The following is a 23,100-nucleotide window of genomic DNA, read 5'->3' as shown; positions in this document are numbered from 1 at the left end:
ATTATGTATCTATATGAAGTAGAAATACTAATACATTTGCATGTTACTTTGTAATATTAATGCTACATATCTCCGAACTTATATCACATACGCTTATAAAAGGAGTGATATATTAAGGAGAAACATTTTGGATTCTGTTTTATCTAAACAATACACGTTCTGTAAAGTACTAATACAAGGTAATAATTAACCATAAATATAAATCAATGAAAGTTGCTGTAAATAAATCTTTGTACATATTTAATTCCAATGCTGCAATGTTCAATTCGAGATCTGTTTAAAATTTGTAGCACGGTCTCGCAAATCGAAATTTAATTTATTCAAGCAGTCAAGCCGCGGACGTTTCTGTCCAATGTTTAAACTGTTTAATTGACCGCCATGAAAGCTTTATTTGCTTAAATGCCATTGACTGCTGCCATTTCAGTCTGGAATTTCTAATGGTGATTTTAACGTTCCAGAAATAGTTTCCTGGTTATTTTCAGCTTAATTGTAAAACGATATTTAACTTATACAAGAACACTAGAATGTTTGAGTTTTAGTAACTAATAGTATCTTCTATCCGTCTACTATAAAATATTTTCAGATAATTTCTATCTGTTCACTATAAATAAGTTCACTATTCCGGTTAAAAAGGAATGTGAGCAGTTTACCCTCTGCGGTCCCCCGAGCATTTCGACAGTTCACCGCCAGCCAAGATATGTCGCAATCCCATCCAATTTGCCTCCTGTTCTCTGTGCTTTTGCTCGGATATAGCGAAAAATCTTATTCCACTTGCTCCGAACAAAAAGTAAATACTGCCGACTTCAACGTAAATAAAACATTCGGACCGGAAGACAGCAGCTTATACGTACCAACCGAAATCTAGGATTTCTCTTTGGTCGATATATTATTTAATTCGCGTACCTACGTGGAATGCGTAAACTATAACTGTCTTTAATTGAAATTGTCAAATAAAACTTTTAGAACATCGCGCTAAGTGTAGTCTAATAATTAATTAATTGAATAAAAATAAGTTTGTTTGCGAATAGAAGAAATAGTATCTCGAAGTCTATTAGGAGGTCATTTGTTTGACTTAGGGTTTTATATTTACAATCAATCATCTTCTTTATTTAAATTTGAATATTTAATATCCTCCGATTGGTGGAAATTCAATATCATGAATCTCTTCTCGTGGGTATCGTAAAAGACGAAAAGTAGAGCGTATTGAAAGTCAGCACATATTCACCAGTCAGTACCACCATCCTACCCTATTATGCCCCGAAGCAGTCATACATTCCGTATTGAAGGGTGAGTCAGCCGTTGTACAATACAATTGAGACTTCGACTTCATGTCTCAAGGTGATATTTCACGGCTCCTATGACCGCTTTACACCGACTAGATTGAGCTCATTCACCCATCTACGCAATAATAAAAAAAACATTTCATTGTAGTAGTTCTTTATATAAACAATCTTTGAAAAACTAGTTTATGAAAGACTTAATAAAAATCGTAAACTTTATTAATGTTGTTTTTGTATCCTTGTTCACAACTGTATACGAACTTTATCAACTATAAAGTTAAAACGCTAACTAGATAGTTGAGAGAGTAGTAAGCACGACCGTTGGCACAAACTAGCTATGTTCTGAACGATGAAGCACGTCTGTGGTGTAGGCTAATAGCTCCTCGCAGATTCAATTTAGCGTCGAATAGAATATAGTCTCCCGGTGCGACGTGCACGATCATTAAGTTACGCCCTCGTCTCCCACTAGGAACCAGTAAAATTTACTTCAAACTCCTGTCGCTTTTAAGCTTCTAACATGAATTAATTTAATTACTTTTCAATTATAATAGTAATGGAGAAATGCCAAGCTTACCTTTAGTGACGTAATATCTCTCCGAAATGGTTTTTACGATTGCTTGGGTAAATAAGAGTATATTGGTAACCGATGAAAAAATATAATTTCTGTTGTCATTCAAAGCCTGCCCCAAAGTTCATGCTAGGAACTATGAAATTATAGTTGGTGAATGTAATTCCTTTAGATAATAATAGTATATATTCTTATTGTGTTGCCTTTGGCAAACCTGGCGTATCGCCATCGAAACGACAGGCCGCATTGCCACTGCCAAATATTTTTTACCTGTCCGTTTCACCCGATATTGCACTTTGCTTACGTTCGAACGGCTGTCCCACCCTACTTCATATTGATTCGGAAAAACAGATTGTTTTATTTACGTTTATATGACAGCTACTACTTACTGGTGGTAGGACCTCTTGCGAGTCCGCGCGAGTAGGTACCACCGCCCTGCCTATTTCTGCCGTGAAGCAGTAATGCGTTTCGGTCTGAAGGGTAGGGCAGCCGTTGTAACTATACTGAGATCTTAGCACTTATATCTCAAGGTGGGTGGCGCATTGATGTTGTAGATGTCTATGGGCTCCAGTAACCACTTAATACCAGGTGGGCTGTGAGCTCGTCCACCCATCTAAGCAATAAAAAAACCAGCTAATTTTACAGCTCCAAATTATACATTATATATACAAGGGGATATAACATAATTCAGTATTTAGAAAGTTTGAGAGGGAAATGGATTTAAAAGAAATTAAAACATAATTGAGTTATTTTACGAACTAGAGGGCGTTCTGGAACAACGGAGTCTTTTGTTCATAAAATAAAATTTTCAAAAAAATTTTTTCATATAAAAATAAATAAGAAGCCGGTTAAGGTACATTAAAGACAGTTGAATTTTCATATTTTAATTTTAACATGTTTTAGATCCTTAATTGAGGGTTACTATTTAAAGCTATTAGTTATATTGAAAACATTTTATTTTGATGTTAAATTAATCGTAAATAATTTATATTTAAAAAAAGATTTTACCCAAAAATCCACACATTTGGTACAAATAATTTCGAATCGAAGATATCGTTTTACCAATATTTGGATATTTATTTTTAAAATGAATTGGCAACCTGTCACTAAATTATTAAATTATTATCGTTATTATAAAAACCTACATAGATAATATCAGAATCATGTGACAGACACATGTTTCGCAAAATGTGATCCAAACTTTTCTGTTTATATGAAATCTCAACTCAAACGTTCACAAAGTTTATCTTAGTTGAATAAAATATCAAGTAGTTTCATAGACATCATGAGATATAATGTTAATTTAAAACTCGCCATTAAAATATTGCCTAACTTATAATTTAACGAAAAAGCTTATAGCTAAGATAATTAATAAAAGTATCACACGATTCAATTTTAATATAAAAAAGAGTAAGTAAATCGAAACGTATAAAAAACGAAATGAAATGAACATTTTATTTCGGTTGGATACACACAGCTCGTTCGGCGGGATTTCTTTTCCCATTATCCGTTGTTTATTGAGAAGTCTGTATACTTTACCGCCGACACGTTCATACCGAAAGTAAATATAATATCAAACAAGTTTATTATAAGAATATTGTTTTCCTGATAAATTTGCAAGAATAATAAGTGTTCCGACAATAATCATAATTTTGTAAACTTCAATGGACCGCGTTTGTTGTAACTACAAGCAGGGTTTCGGGATCATGAAATATAAATATGCTTACTACGTGTATAAACAGTTACACATAATATTTTGGCTATTATAAATACATGTATTCAATGGGATTGCATTACTAAACCACTGTAATGAAAAACCTAATAATACCGGTGGTAGATTCTGTAGCGATTCCGCCCATTCCCGTTACTGCCGCGAAACTACCGTCAGTTTCAGTTTGATGCGCTAAGTATACATGATTAAATTGTAACTGAAACTTTGATCCAAGGTTTGAGTTAAGGTACCTACCTACCTACCTACCTGAGCGGACTCACAAGCCACCTTACCACTAGTGGTTACGTAAATGATAATTTATTACAGGTTTGATTTTTTTTCGTATATTTTATGTTATTTATAAGTAAGCGTTTCATATAAAAAAATTGGTACCTGTCCGCGGGATTCGAACACCAGCGCAATTACTTCGCTGGGTACGAATGCACTAAGTGCCTTATCTTTTAGACCACGTCGACTTCAAACAACCATAAAAAAACATATTAAGGGTAAAAACCATCTCTCAATTTTACTGCCATGGGAAACCCCATAAAATCGGGTGAAAATCGTGCAAACACCGACGGAAAAACATTTTCGCTGTAAACGTTATCTCTAAGTAAATCGTATTGTTTTCCAATAACGTGTTGTACTAACAGCTGCCTTTCATGAAAAACCGTGACCGTGTTATTAAAATGACAATTAACAACGTTGCAAAAGTTAAGTGTTATTGGAATCCAAACAATGTAGTACAAAAATGAATAATTTTATATTCAACTTACCGTTTTTAAAATATCTTTAAGTCGATATATTAGTTTGGTAGTTTACATAATATAGGTACATATACTTAATACTTTATTATGATAAGTAACGATTGACTAATAAGTGGATTTGGTGAAAATTATGATAAAATTTTTCTGTAACCTGTTATTAAAACGAGTGTAATAGCGAGGATAAAAATAAAACAAATTTAACCATAGTAGTGAAAATATATTTAAAGCAATCGGCTATTTTAAATCAATATTAATATGTTAATGCGAATAGATTGATATCTTAATAATCGAATCAAATAGATGTTAATACGTCGATTCGACAGAATTAATTGGACTCGAGAATGGTTGTTGCGAAATATAATTTAAAAATACTGTCGAGGAACATATGAACGCAACTCGATCGTCAATAAAATACGTGTTTGACGTGTCAAGTATCATTACACAAATTATTATTGCACAGCATTCAAAGACAATTTGTTGGACAGCAGAATATACTAATAATATAACCGTCGAATAAATTGTAAATGAGAGCAAATAATTAATTTTAATTATGATAAAACTTGCGTGCTGTAATTAGAACGTTGACGCCGTATGCTGTCGGCGACTAACAAGTGCTGCGGCGTGCTGCCACATAAATTATGTAACACGTCACTTAACGACATCGCATCGGTCTATGTTGCTGTTTGCGATACACATCAGACGTTACATTTTCATAATCATGAATCCAAATTAAATTACCCTTATTTCTATAGTAATAGTCAAGTTGCAATATAAATTATAAAACGAATTATTTTTAGTATCCACTACAAAAAAAAAAAAAAAGAACAATCCGTGCACAATACAGAGCGACTGGTCATGAAAAATGTAATTGAATAATTTAGGTGGTCGGTCACGTTTCGCCGCCATATGGACTTCTCATGAATAAGTGATGTTCGGCTCGCGGTCGTTGTATCAATTAGCGGTTGTGTCGCTGGTCGAGAATGGCCGCCTCCCACCCACCAATGTATAGCGACGGTCGACCGGAACAATTCAATACGTTAACCATAAAGAAGCCACTCAGCTCCGTGGTACATATTTGTAAACGAAAAATATAACGATAGATGACATAGTTATTTAAAAATAGAATAAGTACAAAACAAGAATTGGTATATAGACACCTGATGCTTGGAAGAAATGGTCTGCTGATTTAACGAACTGAAGGACTAAACATAGCGCAGGTAGACTAAGAAATAATTGAATTTCGCAACAGACCCTAACTGAAGGTGATTGACTCATGGCCGAGTGTGATGAAAGGATATAAGGGGGACCATTGCCGAGAATTACCCTGAATTCGAGAATATACTCTAACAGCAGACTAATTTAGAATTAAAGGACCGAATTAATCTTATTTGTAAAGCAATCTCAAAATTTAATCATACAATCATAGTTTAATTTATAATTAACCACAACTCAAAGTCTATACCCCTTGTTCACGTGTCAACAATGTAAACATCATTAAAGTAAATGAAACTAGTTGAGCGTAAATAGACGTGAACTAATTATGTGGCAACATAACTTAGTACAACCCGTAAAGACAATATATCCAGGGATTACAAGGATCTCGTTCGCCTACGCGCCGCGGATTAAATTGATATGTGCGACTCCGCTTGACTCGTTTATTCACGTAAAGGGTCGGAAAGCAATCCCCTTTATTAGAATGGGGACATAATCGCGTGCGTATGTTTTATTGTCTATTGCGGGGAACGAAACCATTCAAACTTTCATTGTTTTCCTCAAGACGACTACTTAAGATGCTGTTAAAGAGGGGTTGGCGTAATATTTGAATAATATTATTGTAATGATCCCTTTACGGAGTTCCCAAATAAAATAAAATGTGATCGTTTGGTAGCAAAAATACGAATGACCATTATTTCCAAGATTTTACAGAAGCTAACGACTATTTAAAGATCTGAGTATCTGAATAGAACTCAAACTCTCATTTACTTTGTGATTTAAAGAAAAAATTTTTTTTTTTCTGTTTGTTTAACTAAATACAATCTAAACTATTCAATCAAGGTATTTAGTAATTATTTTTTTTAATGTTAAACACAGTTGTGTAAAAACTGTGACGCCGATAGCCTACAAAGACCTACACATACTATGTATCTGTAATGTCATTGTTCTGGTTCCAAAAAGCGAGGGATAGGATAAACCATATTCCAACGAAATTGAGATTTCGACCTCATGAGCGTCATCGATTATAATCGTTTAAACATATTGTGGGCTGAAGCTAGTCTACTCAGCTACGCCAAAAAAGGAACGTATAATCTGTTCCATAAAAATCAATAACAATATGAAAGTTCATTGGACAAGGGCGGCCGGGAGTTATCCATTTACACAAAGTTTAGATACTCGTTTTATATTCTTTTAGCCTCTCGAAAAATCGTTTCTCTCCGAATATCACGGTTGCTTCAGCGCGCCTCTTTCGAACCTTGCCGTAAAATAGACGCGAAATGTGATAAATGGAAAACTCTTTTTATTGTTAGGGCCCCGGGTACGTTGCGTTACGGGTCGGGTCTTCTCGTCAATCGCGCCCTGGCTTTTGGCCCGTCTTATCAAGTTTTCTTACATTCTAGTTACCGCTCAATTTTGTGATCCTCACGTAAAAGCTTTCCATTTACTCTTTCTCTTTAACAATAGATTTATGTTTAGCCTTTAAAATCGTTAAAAACTTATTTCCACAATCTGGTTCTTGGAAGTTTTTTTTTACTGCCATCGTAATTAAAAGACGTAAGTATCCATTGTTATTTGACTTTTAAAATAATCACGCAGGGTATTACGCTGCTTCAAGACGCTGGAACGTCTGACGACAGTGGACGAGCATCAGAGAGACTCACTGGTAGTTCAGTGGCACCACGAGACCCCGATTCATCTCGTGATCGTCTAAGTGACGTAAGTAATTGTGTTAAGAAAACTCAAAAATATTCGTTTAATATAATCCAATATTTGTACTAACGTAAAGTATTCTATATAATTATTATTTTTCTGTAGAAGTGAACGCTGAACTGTTAAACTAAATTATTTTGAATATTGTACGACGATTCGAAAGTATCTTACCATGTTATTACGTGAAAGTCTCGCACAGAGTACTTGACAAGCTTGTTCCATAGCATTGAACGTACTTTGTTTGCAAACGACATCGCAGTTCAGACCTCAAACGATGCATGTACGAAACGATTTCACTCAATGTTGTGGTTGTACTGAATGTTAGATTGTGAAACCAATACTATATGTGGTCTTCTGTTGCGTTGCAAAATCCGTTTCCCATTTTTCTTATTCATAAGTTTCCCGTTATTTATACTCAGTAATAAATAATATAATGCATTATAATCGTTTTAAATTCATGATTGTCTTCTGAATACTTCAAAAAGATTGATTGATAGAGAAAAATGGGAGACACCTCACCTGCCCTTATCACTGTCGTCCACTCATATGTTCGCTTTCTTTCTCCTGCCTACAGGCCAGTAGCCGCTGTAGTTCCGGAAAAGGCTATATCGTGAGTATTATTGCTTTACCTACCTTACATACCTTAGGTTCTTTGCCAACACGCTTATCTTTGTTGTTTTATATTATAGTCTTTCCGTACACTTAAAACAAAGTAAACCAAATAAAATCATAGAATACGTATTAATACTGAAATTTTCGTGTAAATACATAAATGTAAATACTGTAAAAAATATTTTCTGATTAGATTAGAATGCAATCATAGATATCAATCTTAAACTGTACCAAATGATAATTTGTATCATGAACGGTTATATTTCTGTAATGCGGTGTGCAAATTTACCCAGATCACGCAGCACACATACAGGCTGTTCGATATTCGGGTCGTATCGCGGCTAAATCACGAGATTTGTCGAAGCGGTGCCGCTCTGTACTACATAACATTACCTGAGCCCGCCCTGAATACTTCATGCTCTGTATTTATTTGAAATTGTAATATCTCAACCTGATCCCCTGTTGTTTCCCCAGGCGCGAACTTACCTCGTAAATAACCTGTAACGTATTCGTCGATTTATGTTACGATAATAGTCTCCTTCTCCCGTATGAATTGAACTTTCACGAGACTGACGCACATATCACTGTCGAATGTTATTTTATCATGGGATTTCTTCTGTTTTCAATTTCATTTATATTAAAATATGTCGATTGCTGTCATCAATTCTAAAATTAGCTGTCATCATTTAATAAGGACTAATTATAGTTTACGTTGATAATAATTATTATCACATGAAGCTGCCACATGATAAAAGGAATATTTTGGGATGGCATGTAATTTAAACGGAAATGAAAAGTAAACTCATATTTTTTGTCATTAAATTATACATAAATAATAAACTAATAAACTCATTATATTAAATGTAGTGGATGATACCTTGTGCATGTGATTTAGATGGTATTTGCGAAAAGTTACTAATATCTGTATTTTCTTCTTTCACAGTGTGATAGTGAAGGCGAGGATGACAAGGCAAGTACATTAGTTATTTATTTATCTTTTAATTCTTCAAACTCCCAAAGATGCGGATTATTATGATTATAAATTAATAACTGCCTAAATGAATTTCACCAATAGTCTCATAAATTTAGTGAGCTCCAGAAGTTTCGGATTCAGGAAAACATTTGACTTTTTATTAATGTATTTCATCTGTTTAAATAAATAACATCGAAAAGACTTCGGTCCTTAATTAACTTAGTATTATGAATTTCTTACTGCTTCGTAGCTCAATCGTAGCGACATATAACACTACCGTATATATACTGCGATCCAGTGGGGGTTTGCCTTTGTATTCATATTGTACACGCTCTAGGGGCTCAACTAACCCGTCAACAGGTTGTGAAATGTGAGTTAAAAGGGGCCTGAATTTGAGCGTACAACTCTCTGACGCGTGACGAGGTGGCAAAGGGCGCTGATTACGGGGCCTCGCTCTGTTACCGTAATTACTAGATTGGCGCAGTCGGGAAGTGCCCATAATTAAACGCATTACGCCGTCTTTAACCTAACTACGGTGTGCTTAAAACGACCAAAGGTCGCTGTAAATCATTATAATAAATAACAAACACGTTTATTTGCTTACTTAAAAATATTGTTTTTCGTTTTAAAATGTATAAAACCAGTACTGTGTTGAATCAAAATGAAAAATAATCAAAATTGATTATCAAAAAATATCTTAATGATTATATAATGACAATTAATGCGAACCTTTACAACATAGATGGAAAGGATGTATAAAATGAACTCGAAAACATTTAATGGTAAAAATCGTACAAATCCTACAGATAAAACACTGATAGTATTGTTCGTAGCCCGTAGCCTCACTCTTCCACGTTCCCCCTAATCTAATTATATGACCGTTTCGCTGCCGACTTGGTCTGAAACAGCCCGCCCTCAATTCTACTCAATTTTCTTCACTGAGAGCGAACTAACGTAAAACAATTTTACTAAACGATCCGTGCTTTGAAAAGAATTTGAGAATAAGTGTGATATACATTATAAAAGTAGTACTTCATGGTCGAATATTTTAGGATTATAGTTCCGTTTATCCTATAGAGCAGAAGGAATGGTGTTATATTTTGCAATTTTATTGATTGATAATTTTATGATTTTTTTGTATTAAGTAAGTAGTAACTTTACTTGATAATGACAAAAAGCATAAACTGGTTTAGTCACAATGATTCAAACAGATTGTGTTTACTAAGATTACACGATAAAAACCATCACCCCATTGAGTTAAAGATAATAAACGAATTATACTATGCGCTTATGTTAAACGTAATCAAATAGGAAGTTAAGCGGCACAATAATGTCGGTTAATGGATATCTGAAAAGGAAATCAGTCTGAGCTTGATGTTGTGCCGTTGTCGATTAATTAAATTATCCCGAGAGAAGTTAGCTCCCGCTCGAGTCGTATCGCTCTATATGAAGCTCTGGCGGGAGTGTGAGCGGTAGTAGTGTCTGCCAAAGCTCGCTACACTTAGCAAGAGAACGCCACTAACTCGATCTGATTCCACTTAAGCTATTTGCACTCCGAGTTCAATTATACCTCCACTTTGATATGCAAATCCTATCGCTTCGGTATAATTACATAGACGCTTCCGTAGAATCATTTCGAATGTCAACTAACTCTGCTTTATGTTAATTATTGTAACGTTTAACAAAATCTTGTTTTGCTTCAAGTTTTCAAGTAGAACTTTGAATAACATATTACCTTTAAATATTAGATGAGAACACTTTTAGCTCTAGGTATTGATGTAAATATTCAAAGATACCATTTTAATAATGTTTGCGTGCAACTGTAATGAAGTAAAGTACCTAATTAATTCCGTTCTATTTTTATCGATGGACGATAGAAACTAAACAATGGAAAAAAACTAATTCAATACAGATATTAGGTTTTCACGCGTATTATTTTATGACATCGACCTGCAGTTGTGTTGTATGATTGTTTGATTAATTTTCAGGCTCATTCTCAAACCGTTCTCGAATCTTGTTAGCTTATAATGATTATTGTATAATTATTATTTCTCGGATCATGTAAGCGAAACTACGAATAGACAGGAGAACCGGTTCGGCACGCCTCCAATCACTCCATAAAGCCTATTGAGATCTACTACAGACATTGTTACTTAAATTTACGACCAATGCTTTCTGAATACTATAAAACTTTAAAATTATTATGAATCAACTTTTCCATAGCAAAGCTCATAATGTGATACAAATTTGATTATTCAAAGCAGATAAAACAATAAAACTTGTCAGTCGTAATTTGTCTGCACGGACAGCGACGAATAGAAACGTAACATTAGTATTCTCGTATTTAATGATTCAATAAATATCATTCATGACCGTTTCAATGTAAATGCAATTAATTAAAATTACGGTCACAAATTAAACGTGACCTGACTCGAAACTCTCGTCTGAATAACCAACCGCATAATATTTATGAAAAAATCGTATACGAATCACGATTTAATTATGTGAATGAAAATAGATATTAAAAGTACGTTAACGTTCTCACAGTATAACGGTGATTAACGAAGATATTTTATTACTGTACATTTGTAAACTTTTGAATAATTTTTCAAACAAAAATATGTGTAATTTCATTGTTGATTACGTCAGAACATGAAACACGAATGTACTTTACCCGAATAGTTTCATCGATTTAGACACTTCATAAATTACACGAATTACGCAACACGATCAGCAGGGTCGTATTATACAAATTGCTCGTGTATACTCATCATCATTCATCAGGTGGGCATATCACTTCTGGTCGATTTGAGCGGGCGCGGGTGGTGCCTCCAAACTGGAGGTGGCTCACAATCTGTGCCCAGAAGGGAGATCTGCCACATTAATAAGTTCATGAATACAGATCACATTTTTATTTCCATTAATACGTTCAAAAGTGATTATAATACTGCCTTGGTATCGTAAAACCGGTAATCTTTATCATTTTATCAATCAAATCTGGTCTTTTGATTTTATCTTTAGATTAAATATGAATTAATATGCATCCCGTAGTGTCACGATATTTATTAAAGAAACATGGTCCTTAAAAGGCATTTAAATTGTTACTCTTTATGTAGGCTATAAGGTAGAATGAAATGAATAAAATATTTTCCGTAGCTGCATTGGCGAGCGCCGCTTTGCGGAATTTACCTTACGCAAACCTGACTCGCTTAATTGAAAGAGCTTCTTTCGTTTGCTGTAATATTTTATGGCAGAGAGTCAAGCCGCAACAGTTTTAAGAAAAATCGAATACTTTCTTGCATCTTTTCAAATTGAGTTTAATATATTTTGTTCGTATACAATTTCAACATTATTTTTTAAATTGAAGTAGAATAACAGTAACTATAATTATCAAAGTATTATTTGTCTATTTTACTTTTTAATAAAATATTTTTTTGTGTATCTCAGGTATGTGGACAAGATAGGACTATCATAACAAATTACATTATTATTTTAGCAACGTTTCGGTCTTTTATTAGACCTTCATCAGGCATCTGGAAATTACACATAATTGATAACCAACAATACAAAAAACAACAATTGTCGACACTACCATATTTACCATAATATGAATTTAAATAATCACTATCCTACACTGCACAATTGCCTTAGACATCAGAAACTAATACAAATCTACAAAGCCGCTAAATTAGTTAATTACTATTTTTGATTTTGGAAACAAAGCCTACACGACACATAAAAATTGCTATTGCGTGACAAATTTGTTGTTTGTTTTTTGTATTGTTGGTTATCAATTATGTGTAATTTCCAGATGCCTGATGAAGGTCTAATAAAAGACCGAAACGTTGCTAAAATAATAATGTAATTTGTTATGATAGTCTTATATTGTCCACATTCCTGAGGTACACAAAAAAATATTTTATAATAATTATGGACGACAATATTGATAATAGTAATTTACTTTTTAATGGAACTATCCTTATTACATCCTATTATTACAGCTATAAATAGATGGCAAAAATATCTATTTCCATTTAAACTTTAAACTATGCTGACTAATTTCGAAATACGAAAGCTTAAGCGTTTCTGTTTATTTTCATTTGATTTTTTTTTTGGAAAAGATAGTTAAGTGAACACACCGGAAATTGTATAAAAATCTCCTTAGGAGATTAGTTGAACAATATTTTTGTTCAATAAATCTCTACGTGCTGATATAGTATCATAAACTACCGAAGCCATCATAAACACTTGGCTAAATATATTTTCATGTTGTATTTACTTAATACTTGTACATTTTTGTGTTACTATTAAAATTCAAATATACAACATAACTTCGTGATTAACATAATGTTTCTGAAATGCTCTACTTTTGTCTTGTAAACGAGCATAAAGTGAAAGAACAAATTGCGAGTTTCCCCAGTATTTTCCTCGCTCGGAAAAATATATGTTTTATTAAAGCTCGGCATTTCCGAGAGCAGAGCAACCCTCGGGCCGGGGGTGGTTCGTGGAGGAGTGGGATGAGTTCGGCGGCGCGCCAGTGTATAACAGACAGTAGAGGGATATAAAACATATTTACGCGCCTATAAAGTACTCTCGTACGCTCGCTCTCCACCATTTTCTTTTGTTCCTCGCTAGCAGCCAATGATAATGCTTTCTCCCGTTTGGTTAAACTTATTTCGGTGTCGTCTTATCTGGCTTTTCTTCGGCACTTTTATTTATAACCGAAGCGAAGTGGTGAGACGTTACGACCTTAACTAAATGATTTTGGTATTACTTTTTATACTGTGTCATTTTCTTGCTTTGAACAATTTCGTAGACTATGTAGGATTTTATGTGATTTATAATAAAACAGATTCGCAAGATAAGCTTTTTTGTATAGATAGAATGTCGTATTTTATTTCACTCGAGATTCAGATTTGTTCTATCCGTACATTTTAAAAGTACACATATTAGCAATTTCAAGATACAATTTATGGAGAATATACCCCTCTTCGAACTCATTTTCTATTCAACTCACAAGTTCTTTAGAAAGGCGGCGTGACAGTCGTTTGTTAATGTATCTTTACAGCTTTATACCTTAAACGGCCACAAACAAGGATTATCTTCTGTTTTATAAGCGCCGGAGAAATACGTATACGAAACAGAAACACGTTCACCCAACTACAAATGCTCAATATGAAACAAAGATACTGATTCAGACCAGGAATCAAACCCGGACCCCAGACAGTAGCAACTAGACCAACGGGGCGATCTGACTCACAACCACCAAGAAGCAATTTTAAATGTATGTTTCGCTTAGATACCACCTCTAGATTTATGGTTTTGGAATTGCAATCGAAATGCAGAAAACTGGTTATTGGAAGAACGTGAAATAGAGATAACAGTAAACATTCAACATTCTTGAGCAAATTCTGTTACAGTTAGCCGACAAAAGGTAAAAGACACACTCAAAGCTTTTCAGAACGAGTACCAAGAAGCTAAAGCGTTAACAGTAAAGCGTCTTAATCTTACGGACTGTAAGGCTCTAAGCACAACCCGTGCGTAGGTGAGAGGGTGTAATAACAAGAGCTCCCTCACTCCGGTACCTCGCCCGCAGGCTTACCCGCTTGCAAACTTCCACGGAGATTCCTATTACGCTGACGCGCTGTGTTCTAACCGGCTTGACTCTGATAAGATCTGAACTATACCGTTGTAAACTGAACCTTAAACACGCCGCTTAAAATTTCGCTGCTTTTTTGTACCAGTTTGTTACATTACCTACTATTTTGTTTGAAATATTTTCAAATTGTTCATTGGCTTGTAACGTTGTTTTTTTTTTCATAACTTTTGTCAAGTTTATCGTCGAAAAGGTAACTTTTGTAAAAATTTCTTACTCAAAAGTCAAGTCTACAAGCTTGCCAGTTTCAGAGCGCTCATGAACAAGAAGACGTATCGTCAAAGGACTGTAATTATCCGTAGGTAGACGAGTGTTAGCACTCAACACGAGGTCGAGATATCTCTCGACAGATCAGCAGCTCACTCGGGATGCACTCTGCGATTCCGTTTGTTGCTGCACCCGACTGCGGTTTAAGCTCTCGCTCTGATAAACGCGTGTCAACGTGCTTTGAATGGATAGCACATTTAACCACTGTAGAGCACTAGTGAGTCGGGATCACTGCGACTTAGTGCCAACATTCATTCCTACAAGAGCCTGTTTTCAATGATTCATTAACATAAACTTTTCTATTTTCCAAAAGCAAATGATATGCACCGAATTAAATAAATTCATATCCAATTACTTAAATTATTTTTCCTCAAATGTAAATCTATATCCTGGCTTTAAATGCTAATTAATAAATATCATGTTAAATATTGAGGTTTTTATAAGTTACAAAAAAATGTCGATAAAAATAATATCTATTTGGCATGATTTAGTCATTATCACGACGGCGGCGTCTTTGATATCATCATCACCTTTCGAATTAGTGAGATACGCAGTTATTTACACACATTAAGCTTTTTATATCAGGTATCATACGAAAAACCTGCATCCGTTTACTCAACAAAGATAAGTATTAAAAGTTCAAGTCTTGGAGTCGTTTTTCTTGTAAAATGTTACCGGCACCATAGAACAAGAGAAACAAACAAGCGCCCGACAATTTGATAAAGTCCGTTGAAATCAACGTGATTTCAAACATTAATAATTTGCTAACTTTACGACAACAGCCAATTTATGTATTATATTCCGTCTTGAGTGGAATTTCAGGGAATTATTATAAAGTAATCTAAGTTAGTCGACCCGTGCCGAGATGAGGGGGTTGACAGGTGTTTAAATATACCACAGCCGCTTCACCCGCTCGCCTTGGAAATTCATTGTAATACAAGACGCCAGCTTCGGGTACCGGCCGTGTGAGCTTTCTAAACTTGTCATTCACTACGCGGAAACCGTATACACACGTTCATGTTACGTAATCCAAACAGTAATAGTACAAGTCGTATTGATCTATAGTTTGAACGTCGGGACAGGTCAGGGCTTAATAATAAGATTCTCTTGGTGTTTTTGTCTATAAAAGGTCCAATGAACTCACGATTTAGGTACCTTGTTACGTATTTTTTTGTTTGTATAGTTACCGGAGCCGATGGAGATCACATGAGGTCTAAGCTTCAATTGTATTGTATGATAACGATTTTTCAAATTAGATTAGTGCTTCGCGACAAAAAGGCAGACTGATGTCATCCAACAATCCAAACCTCTGCCACCAGTATCACAGTTTTACAAACTGCTCATATGAATAAAACATACATCAAATATTGCACATTAATAATAATTATCGTACTGCTAAACTTAAGAAAAAATACGTTATCCAGTTCAGAAATAACAATCCAATATCATGTTACTGTGATTAAAGTATAATTCAAAACGTTTAGCAGACAATAAAACGAATTTTTAATGGATACCGGAACAAAACCGGTCGTACAGAATCGAGCTCTCGTGTAATATCGCAACTGAACATTCTCTAGAGCTCATTTAAGGTTTTTATCCTCCTCACCTTATGTTTATTTTTTCACTTCCCTTCCATTATATCGCAATCCCTATCAGTTACATCATCGGTACAGGGCTCGAATAATCATTGTCATGTATAATACTTGTGTAATCTTTATTAATCGATGCGGTCAGTGGTATACGGATATTTTGCATACGATTTTATTATTATTATTGCCCTTGTAGGCAGTCGAGCATACGGCCCACTTGATGGTGAGTGGTTACTGTCGCCCATGGACATCAGCAATGCCAGGAGCAGAGCTAAACTGCTGTCTACCAACGCTGCCTACAGTTTACCATGTAATAAGTTAACTTCATTAATAGATTCAATTCTAAGTTTGCGTTTATAAACAAGAAAGGACGGAACCTCGTAAGTAAACACAAAAAAGTTTTAACAAATAAAAGTGTTCCCTTAGTTTGTTAAGGTGTTAAATTACACGGAACATTTTTCGTCGACATAAGAACATAAATAACTTTCGTTATCGACGCCGACACGCCGCTATCGCCCCATCTCCCTGCCCCCGCGCCCGCAGCTACCATTTAAAGTAATTTGTCCTCAGGAAAACATTAATAAACCAATTATTTTTTATTCGTGATTAATGTCGGTTTTTCTAATAAATTAAATAACCATAATCGTACTTGTACGGTTTTCGTTCGTAATACGATTTTATGAGGCGCCATAAAAGTCGGCACTGTAAGATAACGTCTAAGAAGACAGATCGTTATTATAATATGGACCCTAAAGCTGTATTCCGAGGCACTTTAGTCTCAAGTCGCGACTCACGTGCTATTATTATTTGTATATTATGTCGTTGGGATGCGTCGACTACTTTGTTGTTTTACGCTTCGTCTCGAAGCAACTTTATGCATCGCGTCATTACTCCTCGCCGTTTTACTTAGTTTCTCCTTTATATTTTCAACTCAAGTTCCCATGTAAATTTATTTTAAAACTAGCATTTGACCGTTGATTTTTGCAAGCTAGCGCTTAATATTTTTTCGTGGTTCTTTTTTTCTTACTGGTCTGTGTAACTAATTATGTTCAAGCAAACAAGGTTTAAATGCAAAGAAAAACAATACAAACCTTAAAAAAAATGTACAATTCACTAATATGTGAAACAGTAATTTCGCATAGGCGGACACAATTTAACAACACAATTAAAACTACATTTGTACTACATAATTTGAATATTGTGCTAAATATCGATAAATAAAACCATAGTTGTCCGTGACCTAAAAAACTGTTAAGTAAACGAAAAGTGGGAAATTACATAATGAAAAAAACGCGACATTAAACAATTTAACTACTGCAATTTAAAATGCTGGCAATCTTTTTATCGAAACGAAATACAACCATCACAAATTTCAATTATTTATTTACATGTATATATTGTTTGTCTAAATTCCTTGTTCCCTTATTATGTTTATACCTTCATAAAACAAATTTTTAACAGCTCTCTCATCATAAAGTAATATAACTTTGAATTGGCCGTAAAAAGGAAACATTTGTCAATTAAGCTCTTCATTTGATAGCTTTACAAACGAGTGAGTATTGCTGAAAAGTTTAAACAAAACAATTCGCCCCGGCTGCAATTGTCAGCGTGTTGACGACAAACGTTTCAAAATAAACTACAATTTTATACGGAGAGCAAACAAAATAAGTTAGTGGTTCCGTTGCCTCGTATTTTCCTGTACTAGCGCTGAACGTCGAGCGAGGTTGGAAATTCGTTTTAATACCTTGTTTCTGCACAGCTTTACAGTTCCGTGTTCTGAACAAATATTTGCCCGGTTTCAAGTTTATATAATATTTTTATATTTTTTTTTTTTATAAAAGGAGATTAATATTCTGTGAGTTTACAGGTTAAGTGAGAACAGTAACAATTTATAAACGAAATTATAACACTAAACCTCCTAAAGTGTAATATTTTTCTTTTAATCTTGCTATTTGAATCTTTTCATAAATTAAACTGAACTTAAATAAGTCGAGATCATCAAAGTATTTGTTGTAACGTAAACATGTTATTTTTATGGGAGAACTTGGGCCAGCATTAGTTTGCCAAACGGAAGGAATAAAAGAGTATGTGGCCAATTAGCGATTATATTATAAGAATTTCATTAACAAATATACAACACTAGCTTATAACGAAAAGTAGCTCCATTTTGTAACCGACCTTACTCTCAGTCTATACAATTAAACTTTTACGTAAATCCTTTAATTTAAATTGGTTCTTGTCATACCTAAAGCTTAGTGTTCAAAAAGTTTTTTTTATACTTTTTCTTTTTATAATTATTGTGCAGAAAATCCAAATTATCATAGCGACTCCTGTTACAAAACCAAACAATTTTAAAGCTTAACGTATTACGATTGAGATGAGACGTTTCTCCATCAAGACTTTTTCAGTCGGGTTTTTTTTTTGTGGTACTATTTTGCGATATTTTTCTCTTGATTTTGTTATTCATTGGGTAATTAAATTTTAATTAAATCGTTTTTAGATACGTATAACAGTAAACATAAAAGTTTTACCGATGAAACCGTCCACATTGATTAAATTGATTGATACTATTCAGTTCAAAATAGTTTATATCCTAAAATAAAACATATCAGCAATCAATGTCAGACATCAGAATTAACCTAAATTAAAATATCTAAACGAGAATGATAATATAAATAATAATTAAATATGAATTGAGGAAATACATAAATTAAATAACATCAAAAGGTTTTAATAATAAATCACTTCTAAGAATCAGCTAAGTGTTGAGAGCACGACGTAGTATTGCGGTATTAAATAAAATGACAAAACCACCACGGTCGAGTTTATTCATTACATGCCGCCGCGAGCGCGGGGTGGTCGACCCACCCTCGTCCTACTTCCCTTATGGTATAACCTCGACAAAATACCGCTAAAATTGGACTGTTTTTATTAAGTTCTTTCTTTATCTCTTTTGGTCTGTTGCATGTTTTTGTTCATTCTTTATTACAACTTCAAAAAGGAAAAGTCGGTGCAAAACACAAAAACATTACATTATTATAGTATTATACGTACATACGTTAAGTGACTTGTGCATACAAAGATATTTAAGTGATTATTTTCGGATATATACATTATTTTTAATGAAATAAATTAAAAAAATATTATCAATCTGGAGTATAAACACAGGCTCAAACTGTAATTTGTATTCCGAACGCTTACAGAACATAATTTAACACGATTGTTATATTTTAATATGATAAAACCAGATTCCTGCTAATATATTAAAAATGAAATTTAGGCTATAAACTGAACTCAACACACTAAAACATTACTTTCGAAAATATAAGGTGTACCTTTTTTTAAGCAATGTCGAGTACATAATGACATCTAGAGTAGGTCGTCGAATGTTCAAAATTACTATCTACAAAAACGATTAATTTAACAGATGTGAGAAACGACTTGCGATGACACTTTGATAAATCTGGTATGATTTTTCTGTATCATTAAATAAAAAAGTTGTTAAGATGCCAAATAGTTGGCGAGAGTGATAAAACAAAACGGCTGGCAAACGACCAAGTCGCGCACAACGACACGAGTGGATGAGCGTACGATTTGTGTCGCTGAACTGAGCACTCTATACTCAGCAGTACCGTGACGCCTCCTGTCTCATACGGATACTGTGCATAGCGCAGATTCGCTTGGATACATTTTAAATAGAGCTGCCTGTTCGCAATTACACTCCCTTTGAACGTACGGTATGCGCCGTATATGACATTCAATTCAATTTAGCGCACAAAGGCCGAGCTGAAATTCTCTTTCCCTTTGACGGTCCTGCCGTATTATGTTTCTTTGTTGACAAAATAGGCTTAGGTTTAATGGTGACGTATTAACGCATTAACATAAACAAAGACGATCTATAATTATTGTCCATTTATTGTCTAAAAATATGTTTTTGTAACTATAAAAATAAGCAAAGATAAATAATCACACACTAGTGGACTTTACAATGTGGGTGTGGGGTATTCACGTTGTGATGTCCTTGGACTCTAGTCACCTATTTACACCAGGCGCTCTGAGCTCGTTGACCCATCTACGTAATACTTTATTTATGCATTGCTAAAATTTTCTGTTAAATGTTTATCGAAAACCATAGGATAATCCACAATATTACCTATACAGTCATGACTAACCTTGAAACATGCGTCTTGATGACTGATGATCTAGACAAGCAAAAAAAGGCAGGATGGGTCCGAGCGAGTTTGTAACATGGCCTACCACAATGACAAAACATATAACATATAATTAAGATATTATAATTTTAGCAAAATATCTCTAAATACATAAGAGATGTAAGGTACGCCTACTTAAAAGAAGTTTATTTTCGGGTACGCTAGCGAAATGACTGACGATCTTGTCTATGTTTTTTAACATCCAACGCGTAATAAAAACGACAGAACTGAATTATCGTTCTATGTAATTTGGTTCATAAGCTGTTGACATATTTTTACATAGTATCTCAATATAGCTCAAATTGTCAATTGAACTTAATCATAAACACAAAATAATTCCTTAGTAGATTTGCTAAAATGGCTACGGTTCGTTTGTATGCAAAATTTTATATGTGGTAGAGTTAAGTCGTTGTTAATTAATTTAAGTCGAGCGAGGTGAGCCTCGATTAGCGGAATAAATTGGGCTTGCGGCGGGCGCAATCCCCGGCGCGCAGTAAACACCGTCGACAACAAAGGCAACTCAGTACTCGCCCCTGCACGACCTTAATGCTTACTCATTATTTATTCACATCTATAACGAGATTGCCAGTGCTCCCGGTTCCCTTCTGTTATACACCACTCTCGTCCGGGCTTATTTGTTGTATCTTACGCGTCTTTTTTGTCGCAACGTGTGTGCAAGCAACGGTTTGCTCTTTTCACTTCGATAATTCTCTTTATTCTCTCTTATAAACCAATAAAGAATTAGTTTCTTTGTAGAATGATACAGACGAGCATGCAGTCGAACCATATACATACGTATAGTAAAGTTTTAAAGGAATTCAAATGTTTATTTTTATTTTATTCATTAGCGGGAAACTGCTCGTTATTGCGAACTTTGTGACGGCGGTCTATTGACAGCAGTTGACGTCTTCCGGCGAATTATGACAACCATGATGATTTCTTATACAAAGTAGAATAAACTATGGAACATACATACTATATGTAAGTCTATACGGATCACGTAACATACTTTAAAGATAATAAATAAACTTATTTCGTATTTTGATATCATTTCTAAACTTACAGCAGTCGTTAGTCTAGACTTAGAACAGTGAGTTTATTTTGTTTTATTGAAACTTTTTAGCCATATAAGTACCTGCTTAATGTTATAAACAAATTTCAGAACTTCATATACTCGTAATTTACGCAAGTTCTCTAAAACACATAATAAAATTGCCAACAGAGAAAGCAACGTAAATTATCAGTTTCCATTCAAAAGAATCACACAAAGTACACTGAAGAAATTTTATTCAAAAGATATGAAAAGCGGTAGAGCACTTGCAAACGGCTAGATAATGCCGGCAGATACTCGGCATGCTCGTTGAAAATTTTATGTCGCTTCGCGCTGCATTCTCGACTGCACCACTCCCCGTCTACACTGTGTAATTCGAGTTCCTCTCTAATGTTCTCACTATCACAATTACTTTGTGGTTTTAAGGCCTTGTAAGTTTTCAAAATGCTTATAAAAGGCATGGAAAAATCTAATTTCAAATGTTCACTCAAACTTTGATTTGCTTTAGGAAAGCAACTTATAATACAACTTAAAGTAGAAATAGACTACATTACATTTAAAGTCTAGTCGTATCCTTACGGCTCTTGTATTGTAAATGTACAGCACATGCCGTGTGAGATTACTACGTCTGTAGAGAAATCCGGAGCGCGAGAGCATTCCTTTGTGTTGTTGACGCTGTCTCGTTTTTTCTGTCTCTAAGCTGCAAATAAAAGCTGTGAATTCAGAACGGGTGCTTCATTCTTTCACTGAAACTGACGCACTGAAACAAGAATTTTCATTTATCAATTATATCATTCAACTTATTAAGCTTTGAAGGCAGCAAAAAGTATACATAATGGAACAAATAAATTACACTAAATCAAATGCGTTACTATTGTCATCCAATTGATTAGAAGTATGTATTACTAAATATATTAACTGTGAAATTTCAAATTTCAAAGAATCCAGTCAATTTCAAATTATTAAAGAATTCAAACTGAAGAATTTGAAATTCCTGTGTTTATTTTCAAAATATACAACTAAATAAATGTAAAAAAAACTATTTGACCATAAAAACAAACACAATAGAAATAACAAATTATGTAAATGACCATTAAGCTAATAATGCGAACCGAACTGATTTTTCGTTTCTCCTAGTTTTAACGTATACATATCCTGTAAAGCTCAAAAACTGAAACAATACCGTTCCGCCCTAGGGTGGGTATGTTACTCATAAATGAATACTGTCAGAAACAACAGACTTAATAGCCACAAAATTTAAACGTCAGAATATAAAAGAAACAAAAATTCGATCCTACAACGCGGTTACCGCAAATTGAATGAAGCTCGAAATAAATTCTGCGGTCGTTGTCTGACTTCCAATATTTCCCATTCGTATATCACACCCCTCTTTGTCATTGCTCACGTTTTATTTGACCAGAAATATTTGAGTGTTCACGTTATTTTACGTATCTTCTGATACAAGAAGTCGAACAAAATGTGTCTATGAA

General features: G+C 34.2%; 1 protein-coding gene across 10 annotated transcripts in view; it reads left to right on the top strand.

Annotated features, from left to right (window-relative positions):
* tay (tay bridge kinase) overlaps window positions 1-23,100 on the top strand; it is a 59,033-nt gene that overhangs the window by 17,909 nt on the left and 18,024 nt on the right. For 6 of the 10 annotated variants that reach the window (XM_089729134.1, XM_089729131.1, XM_089729129.1 and 3 more), the window contains exons 3-5: window positions 7,138-7,257; window positions 7,826-7,861; window positions 8,807-8,833. In XM_089729134.1, coding sequence (XP_089585260.1) covers window positions 7,138-7,257; window positions 7,826-7,861; window positions 8,807-8,833 — 183 coding nt within the window. The remainder of the gene's footprint in view (window positions 1-7,137; window positions 7,258-7,825; window positions 7,862-8,806; window positions 8,834-23,100) is intronic. The other 4 variants (XM_089729132.1, XM_089729127.1, XM_089729135.1 and 1 more) reach the window with 2 other exon arrangements.

Source organism: Bombyx mandarina, chromosome 08 (assembly GCF_030267445.1).
Source record: "Bombyx mandarina strain Sakado chromosome 08, ASM3026744v2".
Classification (NCBI taxonomy): Eukaryota; Metazoa; Arthropoda; class Insecta; order Lepidoptera; family Bombycidae; genus Bombyx; species Bombyx mandarina.
Note: the sequence above shows the minus strand (reverse complement) of the source record. Positions and strands in the feature narration are given on the sequence as shown.